This window comes from Hesperophylax consimilis, chromosome 20, assembly GCF_061612785.1.
Source record: "Hesperophylax consimilis isolate HC1 chromosome 20, BYU_Hcon_1.0, whole genome shotgun sequence".
Lineage (NCBI taxonomy): Eukaryota > Metazoa > Arthropoda > Insecta > Trichoptera > Limnephilidae > Hesperophylax > Hesperophylax consimilis.
The window spans coordinates 11,393,903-11,408,880 of record NC_142855.1 but is presented as its reverse complement, the minus strand read 5'-3'; the positions used below and the strand labels follow the sequence as shown (position 1 = coordinate 11,408,880).

At 34.4% G+C, this 14,978-nt stretch overlaps 1 protein-coding gene across 1 annotated transcript in view; it reads right to left on the bottom strand.

The window, feature by feature from the left end:
• Window positions 1-14,978, bottom strand: part of Vmat (Vesicular monoamine transporter) — a 44,729-nt gene that overhangs the window by 15,196 nt on the left and 14,555 nt on the right. The window contains exons 3-11 of the mRNA XM_089644306.1: window positions 13,548-13,680; window positions 12,315-12,373; window positions 9,134-9,255; window positions 7,826-7,970; window positions 6,371-6,472; window positions 4,949-5,083; window positions 4,320-4,411; window positions 2,528-2,711; window positions 112-245 (exon numbers count right to left, since the gene is read on the bottom strand). Coding sequence (XP_089500432.1) covers window positions 112-245; window positions 2,528-2,711; window positions 4,320-4,411; window positions 4,949-5,083; window positions 6,371-6,472; window positions 7,826-7,970; window positions 9,134-9,255; window positions 12,315-12,373; window positions 13,548-13,680 — 1,106 coding nt within the window. The remainder of the gene's footprint in view (window positions 1-111; window positions 246-2,527; window positions 2,712-4,319; window positions 4,412-4,948; window positions 5,084-6,370; window positions 6,473-7,825; window positions 7,971-9,133; window positions 9,256-12,314; window positions 12,374-13,547; window positions 13,681-14,978) is intronic.

Genomic DNA, 14,978 nt, shown 5'->3' with positions numbered 1-14,978 from the left:
TTGTGTATGATTTGGGAATACTGCGAGATGAATATTTTATTTTATTTTGGAATAATTGTGTATTTAAAAGGAAATAAGGCGATTTATGGATTGTTTTTTTTTAAACTGTACCTTTTTCTCTTCCTTAGTGGGAGGTGCCCTAAGGAAGAAGAGCAGCGGCGCATAAGCGAAGTTCAGCATGGCGATACCGAAGAGCATCCACTCGAAGCCAATTGTATTCACCAGAGTTCCTGACATCGCGGGCCCTGTGAACAAACATCACTTATGCAATATCCTTAATATTAGTGTAAGAGCTCACAAATAGATTGTACTAGATTAGTCAATTAGTCAATCCAAGTGTTTCGTTAAAACCGAACTTTTATTGAATCAGTGTCTTTATGATAAAACCCTGAAGACAAAACAACTGATCAATATTGACATCGTGCAAGTAGCCAACCAACTGCGTTGTGAGCAACGTTCTCTAACAATCGCATTTGCAATTGTTTGTAATTTGGGTAAACAAACTATTGTTAAAAAAACTTGTGTATAGTTATAGTTACTTGTGTATAGTTAAACAGTTAAGCGAAGCTGTTATTCAAACTATTATTGTTATTGTATTTTGGGGAAACTCAGTATCTAATCGCGAAAGAAGTTTTTATCATCCAAAAAACTTTGATCACCGGGATTCATGTAGACCAATTTTTAAAAATCTCAAACTTCTGAGAGTGACAGACATATATATAATGGAGTTATGCCTGTTAGTTCGATCATCTCCAGAAAAGTTCTCATAAAAAAACTCAACACATGAACACGCTACAAGGTTCACAGAAAACTTATTAATCCCAAAAGCAAACAAAACTATATTTCAAAAAGGACCACACTACATGGCCATTAAAGTATTATTTATTATTTATTTTATTGATACATTACTCTACAGTACTTCACATTTCAATTCAGCAACGTTGGCCTCACTGGGTTGTTCACCCGTGCTGAGGCCCCCATTTTAAAATATACGAATTTATACATTTAAACAAAAAACAACATTAAAATAAAGATAAATTTACACCAAAAATAAAGATTAGAAATCAAAATCCAATTCTCACACCAAAATAAAAACATTAGAAGGGAATGGAAATCGGCACTTACAATGATCTATGTGCTGTGTGTGCCGCTTGCCTTATACATTTTTTTGTGTTGCGTGTATATGTTTTATTCTCTTATGTTATAGAATTTTGGAAATATTGTCTTTTTTGTTCTTTAATCCATTTTTTTATTTTGTGTTTGAATTTATTTTTATTTTCCTCAATTTTTGTTTCAAGTGGAAGACTGTTGAATGCTTTAATAGCGTGGTATTTATGGTGTCTTTGTCCAAAGGTAGTGTTTACCGTCGGAGTTTTTATGTTTTTTATACGCTTTTCTGACCGGTCTATTAGTGATATTTTGTGTTTGTTGGGGATTGTTTTTTTGGTCGAAAATGTAGTTAAGTAGAGTTTTAACATATAATTGGCGTATATCAAGTATGTCACAGCTTTTAAATATTTGGTCTGTGTCGGTTAGTTTATGTTTTTTGAGTATTACCTTTAATATCGTTTTCTGTGCGATTTTTTATTTGAGCGATAGCTGCGTTTGTTGCTCCTCCCCAAGCAATTATTCCATATTCTATTATTCATTGGCATAATGCATAATATATTGTTTTCAATTGTTTTATTTTATATATGTTTCTTATATTTAGGAAAATGTGTATTGTTCTGAGGAGTCTTTTTGTGATTTGTTTGATGTGATGTGTCCATCTAAGATTATGGTCAATTACGATTCCTAGATACTTTATTTGTTCTGTTTTTTCTAGAGGGGGGCAATCGCAGATGTTGGTGTTTATGCATTCGTGTATTTTTATGGTGTTTGTATTGTTTTTTGGCTGTCCTGTGTTTGTTATATAATAACAAACACAGTAAGTATATAAGTATATAACAACCTTCCACGTAGCATCAAACAAATAACCGACATACTTAAATTTAAATCATCACTAAAAACATTTCTTTTAAACAAATATCACTACACCTTAAATGAATACCTCTGTTTTACTCAAAATTGTCGCATCTGGGACTCGGAAAACCCAAGAGTTATTGTTGAAAAGCCTCTCTATCCTCAACGTGTGACTCTTTGATGCGGTTTATGGTCCGGCAGAGTCATTGGACCTTACTTTTTTTGAAAATGAGGCTGGAGCAACAGTTACGGTGAATGGATTGCGCTATCGAGAGATGATTAATGATTTTTTATGGCTGGAATTGGATGGTATTGATCTGGACAACGTTTACTTTCAACAAGACGGCGCTAAGTGCCACACAATCAACCACCACAACACGGGCATGTGCCTAGCTTGGTGGTCCATGTCACTGAATAAAGAAAGGAAAAAAAGTTTTCCCCTTGTAGTATATACCGTCTAACGTTGCCTAATAACTATAGAAGATGGATTTAGTCAATATCGTATTGATATAAGGTTTTATCGAGTGAAATATTTATGTTTGTCAGTAGTAAATGTTAGACTTACCGACTGCAAAACCCAGGCAAAAGGCAATGTCCCCGATGGCGTAAACAGACCCGTAAACAGCGCTGTGGCGTATGTCCACCAGATAACCAAGTTCAGGCATCATGGAGGAATCCACCATGCCGATAGCGAAGCCTAATCCGGCGTTGGGCACGATCAAGTGATTGATGGAGGTTGCCATTGGGATCTAGAACAAAAATAATATTATGTGAAATTAGATCATTTTCAAGATTTGTATCATGTTGATTATTGTCGGTCAGTAGCTGAGTTGGCATCGCGCTTGGGTCCTACCTAGGCGTAGTGTGTTCAATTCCTCGGCTGGCCAAGTCCTCCTTCACGACACAAGCAACATTTTCCGCTTACTGTGATGGTAGTAAGAGATTTTCAAATAGTGTCAATAGATTATTCGTAATCTTATATTCTTTGTATTTTTCTGTATTCTCTTTTTGTAAATTTCTCTTTTATATAATCTTTTGTTTTGTATAAATTTTTTAATTCATATTCCTTTTTCACAAATTTAAATAACTTATTCCATATTATGCTGTCTCAGTTAAAGTCACAAGGAGGAAATCCATAGTTGGTTTTATTTTACTATATATAATACTTATGTACAAACTGATTAAATGTAAACTGTCGATTTCCCAAAAATGAATAAATAAATACGTAAGATGAATACTTATGTGATATAGTAGTGAAGGTATATTTTTATTACATTCTGTTTCTATAGTGATTTTATAGCCTTTTGGGGGAACATTTGCAATTTGGTTTTTGTATTTTGTAAATTTCAGGTGTACCTCAAGGATCCCCGGTAGGTCCACTATTAATTTATGAAGTAAAAGCAACACAACTTACATGCAACCAGTGGCGGCTCGTGACTTTTGGGTTACTAGAGTGCTAATATTACAAAAAATGGCTTAATTGATGTTGTTGTAGCTGAAAACGATTTTTTTTTTTTTTTCGAAAATTGATTTTTTGTATGAAGATTTTCAGGAATTCCGTGCGGCGCACGGCTATACTGAAATTTCCTGAAAATCTTCATACAAAAAATCGATTTTCGAAAAAAAAAAAAAAATCATTTTAAGCTATAACAACATCAGAAATGCCATTTTTTATAATATTAGCACTCTAGTACACCCAAAAGTCACGAGCCGCCACTGCATGCAACAAACATGAAGATGTGGAAATCAACATACACTAACATGAGGAAATAATGATGTTACACCAAAACAACAACCTACACTCTACAGTCCGCCTCAGACCAGGAATTCCTAGCAAGGAAGACTTTGAACAAACTACTATGCATTGTATTTAAATAGTCATTGATATATATATATTTTAAATAAAGTTTTTGTATTAGGTGCGTGAATTCCAGATACGGATAATAATATAATATATAAAATTTGTATAGCGCCGTTTTGTGTTACTTCACTTCAATTGCTCTTTATAATATAACTAGCTGACGTGTACCCAGCGTTGCTCGACTTTTCTCTACCCTCATTAATTATAATATCCATGTTTTATATTTATAAACCTTTCGGAAGAAATTCTCTAAATGATAGTGAAAACCCTATCAAACTCCATTGCATAGTTTAGAAGAACTAAGTGCACAAACAGACAGAAGCACAAATATACTATTTAGATATATATAACAAAGGATCCTTGGTTGGTTCACTGTTAATATATTTTTTGTAATACATTAAATCTAGGTATACCATTAGGATCCCTGGTAGGTACAGTGTAATTGGAATCACTGCAAAGAGAGCGGCGTCTTATCGAGGAAGAAGCAGATACTCACCAAGATGAGGCAGACGCCGATAATCACAAGCCCCAGACAGGCCGCCAGCCAGCGGCCCATCCTGTGGCCGAGTGGTCCGAACAGGTTGGTTCCTGGAACAAAAAAGAAGATTTTAAAATGTATACAATCATCTACATCCAAATTAATAGACTTGCCCTATAAAGACATCTGGGTATTTTCAATGCGATGGAGGAAAACTTCCGTGACCATATTTTTTGAACCAGGAGGGTTTGAGAATACTTTGAACACCGATAAGTGCACATTGAAATAACCAGATAATGTGCAGAAAATTTGATATATTGAGGCAAAGGTTTGGAACGCATTGTCAGAATTTTCAACGCACGATCTGAATGTTCGTTTTTAAACAAACCGCCAGACGTAGAGACTTTAAAAATAAAGTGTGTAAATTTGTAAAAGTCTCTAAAAAGTATAACAAAATATTTAAATGTTATACTACGAAATCTATGATTTTCCTGATACCGTTTATAATATTGTTCATTCCTTACATAATTATTATGGTAGGTGAGAGAATTCAATGGAAATCGCCCTCGAGATGAACTATTACATAACAGCGCCATAAATTGACTGCTATTATTAGTATTTTTTTTAAATTGATAATCGTGATGTACCAATAAGGTAACTGATGCTGGCAGGAAGAAAGGTGACTCCTTGTTTCCACCTCCCTGCTCCCATGGTGTCCATCATCCAGATAGGCAGGGACGGCTCGAGCATGGCTATGCCCATGTTGGCGAAGGTTATGGCACCTGGAACCAAAAGGAAACTACCTTAGGATTGTTCGGATATCGGGACTATCATGGAAACGTTGTCAGATTTACGAGGCTTTGTGTGAATATTATGAGATTTGCGAGGCTTTCGTGTGAATATTGTGAAATATAGCAGGTTTCGTGTGAAAATTGTGGTTTATTGGACTATCGTGCAAAAACTGTCAGATTTATGAGGATTTTTTTTATTAGAATTGTGAGGATTTTTGGACTATTGTGTAAGTACTTTTATGAGATTTACGGGGATTTTTTATGAATCTCATGAGGTTTCGATAAAAGGTATCAGATTTTCGAGGCTTTTACGGAAATATTGTGAAGATTACGAAGCTTTCATGTGAAGATTGTGAGGCTATTGAACTATTGAACAATTTTTATGAGATTAGTGGGATTTTTTTAGGAATATTTTAAAGTTTATTGGACGACTGCGCAATTATTGTGTGAATATCGTGAGGTAGGTACCAACATTATGGAAGTTATGAAATAGTCATTTGTATATTTTAGTTGGTTTTAGGACTATCTTGTGAACATTGTAAAATTTCGTCTAAATTTTGTAACATTTTGTAGACTAGAATAGTAAGATTTATGGGACTGTCAAATGACAGTTACGGTGTTATTCTGCGAATGTTGTGAGATTTGTGGGACTATTGTTGAATACTGTAAGATTTATGGGACTTTCACATGACGTGACTATTATGCGAATGCTTAGAGATTTGTGGGACTATTGTGTGAATACTATAAAATTTATGGGATTATTCTGTGAACGTCGTGAGATTTGTGGGACTATTGTGTGAATACAGTAAGATTTATGGGACTTTCACATGTCGTGACTGTTATGCGAATGTTGCGAGATTTGTGGGACTATTATGTGAATACTGTAAGATTTATGGAACTTTCACATGACGTGACTATTATGTGAATGTTTCGAGATTTGTGGGACTATTATGTGCATACTGTAAGATTTATGGAACTTACACATGACGTGACTATTATGTGAATGTTGCGAGATTTGTGGGACTATTGTGTGAATACTGTAAGATTTATGGAACTTTCACATGACGTGACTATTATGCGAATGTTTCGAGATTTGTGGGACTATTGTGTGAATACTGTAAGATTAATGGGAGTATTATTATATGAACGTCGTGAGATTTGTGAGTATTAGAATTTGAAATAGTGTCACCATTTGAAATTCGAATATTCAGAGACAGACTCTCAAAAGAGACTTGAGTGATAAATGTGGAGTTGATGTGAAAAGGATAATAGTGTTACCAGCTGCAATGATAATGTACGGATCCATGACAAGCGCCTTCAGGGAAGGAGGGTCTGATTCTTGCCGCACCACGGCCGGCTGTAGCATCAGAAGTTGGAGAACTGAAACAAACATTCTAATTCAAATCTTCTTTGTATCGCTTCGAAATAAATCTTTGTCTCTTTTATCCAATTGTGTACGGCGATTAAACCCGTAGACACAAGAGCATTTACTTCCAAAACAATGTCTATTTAAAGATTATTCATGAATTATTACCTTTAAGGCTTTTAAATGTGTATATTGTTACAGGTAAGGTAAGTACAACACAAGTTATCATAGAGAGATCTGTTGTACAAAGGAGTTCAAATAAAATCTATACATAGGTAATAGGTGTTATGAATGTAGTTACAGAGCAGTAGTTTTTAGTAACTTTGTTGATTGAGTTAAATTAATACATCGATAGAAGGTGCAGATGAAGAAGTATTAACCTTTACTATGATATAATCACAGACATAGGAATTAATAGACGAGAAGATAATGGCGAGGGGTAAAATCAACTGTTGAAGAACGAAAGGAGTGAAGCTGACTGTGATTCGTCAATAAATCAATTTGACAGTAAATAGGCATCTCGCATTATAATATCACCATTTACTTCTTAAAAGTAAAATCTGCTTTTGAATGAATAGACATTTTTACATGGGAGCGCAAATTACTCGCCACGTTATGAACAAATTTGCGAAGTCCAAATTCGGAAAAAAAATTCGGTTCATTTTCAGAGTCGAATATTTCGTTTAAGTATTTAGTTAAGACACTTTTATAAATGTTCATAATTTACTTCCCAGCAACCAACCAGCTTTGTGTTTCGCGTCCAGACGTTTCTCGATGTGATAGTAACAACTGATTCATATTATACGATGTGAATATGCTTAAAATAAAGTAAAATAATGCTTATATATGGAATGTAATACGACAATTGGGTTTATTCTCTTTTTCACATCTATTTTTACAAGTTTTCATAGTACAAGTCAACATTTTGCCGTGTTATTTCGTAAAATGAACCGATGATGCCTCGACCATAGTTCGCACAAGAATGATGACGTCACGTTTTCAAATTTCACTTGAGGCCATACGCGAGCACAGCCGGCTCCAATGGAACCGGTATGGGGAGTGGGGATAATACGCTTTTAATCACTTAGGGCAGGTCTACTAATATTCATATGTCTATGGATATAATATATTTTATATAATATTGTGAAAGTCCACCATTCAAAATCATAGCGTTGCTTTAAATGGTTTTAGCCGTGTTTGAAGACGAGATCAGAATAGCCAGGTACGTCCCCACCTTCCTCTTTCCCATTTCATTCCCCTCCCCATAAAAGGGAGGCCATAGTCTCACTGGCTTCAGACGGTTGGGGACAAGGGAAAGATGATTACAATAAATGAAACATTAAATGACTACATTATGTTGTACTTACGTCCATCACCAAGTGCCAAAGCTGAGAGTATCAGGAACGGTGCAGACTTCCCGACGAACTCATACATGACCCCGCCGAACGGCGGACCGATCAGCACACCGAGAGCCAGTCCGCCTAGCGCAATGCCCATGGCGTTACCGCGTTCCTGGAAAAGGTTTCAATTGATTTGTGTGGAAGAGAGAGGAGTGACAGACTAGCGCATGTGCAGATGATATCAGCATTTGCCGGGGACCAATTTACTAAATATTCCCGGTTGACATTCAATTTCAATTAGGTTATTTATTCTTGTGTTTTTGAAATTTCCCAATCTTCCTCAATCTTTTGGAAAACAATAATTTTTAAACTTAAAGAAAATGGTTTGACTAAGGAATTGAACCTTTTTTACCAGAAACTGGAGTCGACAACTCCAACGTCGCCAAATGCCGATCGGGTGTGACCGAAATTTATTTCGGTAATTTCATCCGGTTTCAGAAAAATCAGTATACAGGGTGTATCGGCACGTACCCGACAAACTTTAACCAGCTATTCCTTAGCACATTTGGACTAAAAAATGTTATGGGCACTTTGCTGTCCGGTAACATTTTTTTTAAATAAAAAAATTCTTATTCATATTTTCACCACATGTCACCAATGTTTTATCCTTTGTCAAAGTTTGAAAACCCATCTGGCAATATTTTGTCGAGTTTCATTGAGTAATGTACGTACGTACCTACATTGGCGCGCTTTTACAATCACAACGAAATGGCACGGCACCATTCGTCTCATTTTTAACTATTATTATTTAGTGTGTATGAAAGAGCGAGGATGCTTTTTGACACACTTGCTAATAACAGCTGTTGAACACGAGAAACAATGGCAATGTCAGTGATGGAGTGTGGATTTTTAATATTTTTTTGTTTTTAATTGAAAAAAATGTTACCCCACAGCAAAGTGCCCATAACATTTTTTACTCCAAATGTGCTAAGGAATAGCTGTATAAAGTTTGTCGGGCACGTGCCGATACACCTTGTATGTTGAATACATTGACTTATTTGGAAAACACAACAACAGTGCCAAGTAAACTTTTAAGTGAAATTACAAAGCGTGGTGTTGTCTCTTTCTAACGTGGCTTCAATCATGTATTTCACCATAATATAAAATTAGATAGTTTTATTCTTATTTTATCTACTGATATCAATGTGCACCGTGTATCAAAAGGTACAATAATAAAAATTCAATTCAATTCAATTCCAAACACAAACTAACAATTCTATGGAAGATTAGTATTCAAATCTTAATGTGTAGAAGTACTATGTTCTAATATCTTACCTTGTCATCAGGATAGCGCTCTGCCAGCATCCCCATTCCAGAAACAGACGAACAACTGGACCCAATTCCTTGGAGGGCTCTGGCAATGAAGAGAACGCTATAGGAACGTCCGAACGCGAAAACTGAAATACAGAAAATGTTTTCATATAATTAAATATCCCACTAGAAGACTTACAATATCATTTCTTATTAAATACTCTAAAAATACACACATTGGAAGACAGGCGTTAAATAAACAACTTAACTTTTTTATTCAAAATTCTAAATTCGACTGTTGCGAACTTCTGCAACTCGTAAACTTACGAATACCTACGATAACAACACGACAAAATACACTATTCCACTGCAACACACATAAGCGCAATTACATTGCGAACTTCCCAATACAACGGTTTCACACTATGGGAAAACAATACTTAGGTGATGTCGATATATATAAAATATTAATATTAATCACGTAAAAAATTTATTTCAACACTATTCCTAAATGGAATTTGTATTTTTGTAAGCCAGTCAAATTGCTGTATTTTTTTAATTTATGTTCTTGTTATTTTTAATATTTCTTTCTCATGTTTCAAAACTGTCATTAAAATTGTACCACCTACATGTAAAAGCCCTCTGGGCGTTAAATAAATGAATAAATAAATAATAAATAACTTATTAATTTAACTATTGTCGTTGTTGTCAATTTGAAGTATTTGAAGGGGGTTATGATTGCCCATTTAATAAATAAATAAATAATCAGTAAGTATGCAGAAAAGTGCCACACAGTCATTAAGCACATTTTATTTTAAAAACATTTTCATCAGTTGGATAACAATTTAAAACAATTATTTAAAGTTTTCTAGTAACTACCAGTGAACCCCGCAATTCTTTCTCCGACTTAGGGGGTATTTCACTATCTCTGATTATGTTCTGACCAAGCACTAATCCGCGGATTAGTCATTTTTTCGTTTTCACTATATCTGAATAACGCTAACGCTCGGGTTAAAGTTCGATTTGACTAATCAGTGCTCGAACTTCACGTTAGGCGCTATTCCTCGAATCAAAGATGGCGTCAAAACATTCCGAGTTTAACAGCTGAGAAGTGAGTCGAATTTTGTTGAATGAATTTGAATGCTTGTATGATCCATCCTGAATTATTTGATTGTGTTCAAAATAAGAAACAATGTATCAATTCGACACGAATCTATCTAAAATGACCTGATAACCAACATAACATAACCAAAAAATGCACACTTCGCGGTGGCGGACTGTGACGCATGACAGCCGTGGAAGTAGATGGAGTAACTGCAAACATTTTGCGATGTTGCCAGACTATTTCGAGTGTTATCTATCCGGAAGCTCGAAACAATGGTGAAACGGTCGCCGTTGAATAACGAAGTTATTCTGATCTTTAAAGCCAGCCAACGGATAGCTAATCAGATATTTAGCCCGACATAGTGAAATACCCCCTTATTCCACCATTCCCTACTGTATACCACAATGTTACCGTTAAAAAACTACGTTACATCTATTTTAATTCGACTGCGAATCTCATTCCGGTGCAGACATATTGCGTTAAGTATTCCTTTACTTCTCTACCATTCCAACAACTTTCTAATCACTCCTGGCACTAATAATAACAACCTTTTTTACCACAATTTTAGCTTAGGAAAACTTAAATGAGTGTAGGTTTGGTCCTATCGATCGTATTAAAACATCTTGAAAAACGAGTTTTTTGGGGTCGTTTTTCAAAATATATATTCGAAAAATTAGTGTTGTAATTAAATGAATGGAAATCAAAATACTTTTTTTTTTAAATTTTAATATTTTTTATTTTATATTTCGTTATATTCACAAAGAAGGTAAGGCAAATATATATTTTTTTAATGTTTATCATTAGTTCACAATAATTGCCGAATTGCCTATCACTGAAAATCAACTTATTTAAGCCCCCGCATACCAAATTTCTACCGATTTATAACAAGTTTCTCGTTAACGCCTTAAATTTTTAAATTCCAAAAAAAGTATATGTTATTATTGAAGATAATACGTATACATTTGTTTTGACGAAACTTTAATTATATGAAATTCCCTTTTTAGAAAAAAATCGCAAAGTAAGCTCTCAAAATTATCTAAAACACGTTTTGTGCTGTTATTTAATATGTTATAGGAATGAAAAAATTCACAGTGTATCTTTAAATGCAACTCAAGCATTTGACGAGAGATTTTTGGTCTACTTTAAACGAGTCGTGTTTTATTAAATATTTTCCCATTTTTTCCTCTAATATTCGTATTTACATGTCTCCCTTTCAAACCATCTTTCAACGCTTACTACGGGGCCTATATTTGAAACACAAATAAATAAAATAACACAAATCCGGATGTATTTGCTATATTATACATTTAGGGTTAAAACATATTTTTTTATTGTGGATGAGTATTATGGCTTCTACCGCAGCATTAATTGTCTTTAAAAATGTAAGAAAATTATCTAACTTTAATGTTGCAGTAAAATAAATGTATTAGTATAATGATATAGAAAGAGTTCAGAAAAAGTTTTTGAAATATGTCTCTTATCGCATGCGAAATGATGAAAACAATGTGTCCATGAACCTTAAAACTCTTGATCAACGCCGAGATATCAGAGACCTAGTAATGCTATATAAGATAATCCACTATTTTATTGATAGCCCATACCTTTTACAAAATATTCATTTCAGATGTCCATTAAGAGTAACTCGATCTCCGGACACATTTTATATTCCTAAGAGCAATACTAATTATCTTGAAAATGTATTTATAAGAAGAAGCTGTAGCACATTTAATAGATTATGCACAAATATCGATGTGTTCAATACGAGCCTCGCAGGATTCATAGCATTCCTAAGAGAGTAGCGTTCGATCGTTGCGGGAAACTTAATAGTGTTAGTGTGTGTATTGTTTTTGTATGGGTTGAATCTGTAGTCTTTTTATTTTTTTGGAGATTTTCCTTTTCTACTAGTTAGTATTTATATTGTATTGTGTTATTTATATTCATATGTTTTTCTACCTATATATAAAATGAATCTTCTGTGGAAACTTTACTGGTTTATGCAACTTGGTAAAAATGATTTGTATTAAAATGTATTTGTATAACTGTTTGTTTCCCAAATAAAATAAAATAAAAAATAAAATAAAAATATAAAAATAAGCTTACTCAGTGTAGAGAGGAACATTATGATGAAGCCAGTAAACATGGGGACACTGTAGCCAATTCTGAAAAATATAAAATAGTTAGACATTTATCTATATCAACATGAATATGCTTAAATTGTCTAACAGAAGGATTTTCACTGACTTATGGTATTTCTATATAAAATTCTAAATGATGCATTTGATAGCCCAGAATTGCTTGCATTGATAAGCTTAAGGATTCCACTGTGTCCAAAGTCCGAAGAATTCAGAATTTATTTCAGTGCAGAAATTCTTGTACCAACTACCATGTGTGTTCCTTATTGCCCAAAATACTTATGACAGACATATTTAATTTATCACTTAACATTGTATAATTTTTAGAGTAATTATGTACCACTAGTGACACCTATGAAGGTTAGGTTATATTGTTTATGAAAGGTTCTTGCCTTTGCTATTTGTTTGTGATTAAATTGTGTCCGCAAAAACGATCACTGTTTTGCGGCCTTTTTGAATCTGAAGTATGTCAACAGTATTTTTATATAAAAGGTTGGGTTTCCTTAAAAACTCTCTCTTGCTCAAAAACAACCAAAGGTTTCACCTTTCCTAAAGAACCACAGGAACTAACCTATATCTAGAGTATTTACTGTAAAAAGTGCCTAGTCATATCATGTGATAGTGGATATTTATTGTTAAGATGAGGTTTTTTATCAGTTAAGAATTTTTCCTTATAAAACTTATTAATGTAACATAAATTCAGTTAATTAAATACAACCATCAGATGGTAATAGTAATAAGGCTAATCAGCCGCAGTACTAGTTAGTTAGAAACATGAAAGGGTATTGTAATAAGCCCTAGCTAGTTAGAGGATTACGAAAGAATCCATAAAATCAAAAAAAAAGAAGAAAAAGTTAAATAAAGTGATTCAGTTTGCTCTCAAGAACGGAGTTTAATTAAAAGGACCCTAATTTATAACAAACACATACAAAATATTGTTACTGAGGCAGTTTAGTTATGTATACTAAATAAGTATTTTATTAACATGTAATTTTTACGCTTCATATGTAAAAAGTGTGTTATTAAAGTAAATAAATAAATCTGTGGATGTTGGAGATGAACGATGGTGAATTCCCGAGGGGGATGCCTGACATCATACGTGGTGGAGGTGAATTGCAAAGTGGGGCTGGACCTCCTGTCCGACAAAAGTATTTCTCTACTATCGAAGACAGGTAAAAGCATTTAATCAGAATGTGCTTACTTGTGTGTCAGCGGTCCTACGATGGGATTGGCCAAGAGTTGTACGAAGGCTTTGGAAGCAAACATAACACCAACTTCTACCGTCTCCTCGACCAGTTCCTTGTGCCGGATCACCTCCAGAGCCGTGACATTGACTGAAACCAGAACACAATAATATATTGTTTCATATTTTATATTATATGACAGCAGCACATGGCCATCAATCAGTCAGCATGTTAGCGTTCTACTGTGGGTCGAGGCTCCATACTTTACTAAATTGTATGCGTAGACTATTTTGGATTGAATCATAAATACAATATTGTATTTGTTTGCCTTTCTTGAAAGATTTGAGTTTTCATATTCATATACTTATTTATTTTTATTTTTATTTTGTGTTATTTGGAAAACCAACAGTTATAATATTTTATAAAGTGTAGCAGTATAAGTAATATAAAATACAACCAATTATAGGTTTCCACTGATGGATCTTAATTATTTAGTGAACATAAGAGAAAAAGTTACATTGGCCTATGGGGATGGGATGGGATGGAGGAAGGGAGGGGTATGGGATAGATTTTTTTTTTTTTTTTTTTTATAGTGTACCTCACAAGAGTCCCAACTGCTCCCGTCTGGAGCCAGTGAGACTATGGCATCCCCTATTGGGGGATGTTGTGAGGCTGAAGGTAAGTGGGGAAGGGAAAGTGGAAGGTGGGGAAGTACCTGGCTATTCAGATCTAGTCACTAAACACGGCTAAAGCCATTTGGAGCAACGTTTCAATTCTGAATGGTGGTCTTACACCAGGGCGATACTGGTAGTATCTTCCACTCTGGAACGTGCCGCAAATATACTATATATTATTTTTAATTAATTAATTGTGAAATAACACAAATTAATCAAATAAAATTTATTTGCGCACGCCGGGTTCGAACCCGCGACCTTCGGAATGGCAGTCCAATGCGTTACCACTGGACTATGCCGGCCGTCAATCTAGTCTATGTGATGAGTAACTTGCTAATGTAAATGTTATTTTATGATTTTAGATTTAAAAATGCGAGGTGTTGTGTTAAATAAGTCAAATGTGTTGTACGAATTGTTGAAAGTATGGGAAGCCCGGTGAATGAATGTATTTTGTTTTGAATTAGTATTACAATGAGGGATGTTTAATATGTGGTTTTATCTGGTTTGTCTGATGGGTACCCTTAATTGAATTCTTTCAAGTAATTCTGGGCAATCTATCACGGAGGTGGCTATTTTTTGTAATAATAGTACCTACATCTGCGGAGTTTCTACGACTTTCTAGTGACGAAATCTTGAAAAACGCGGCTGACTCCTCATGATTTAGATGAGGACGATAGCCACGAAAATCGAGGTATCGTAGAAAACGATTTTGGACTTTCTCAATCCTTTCTTTGTGTGACTTATACGTGGGATTCCAGACTTGAGATGCGTACT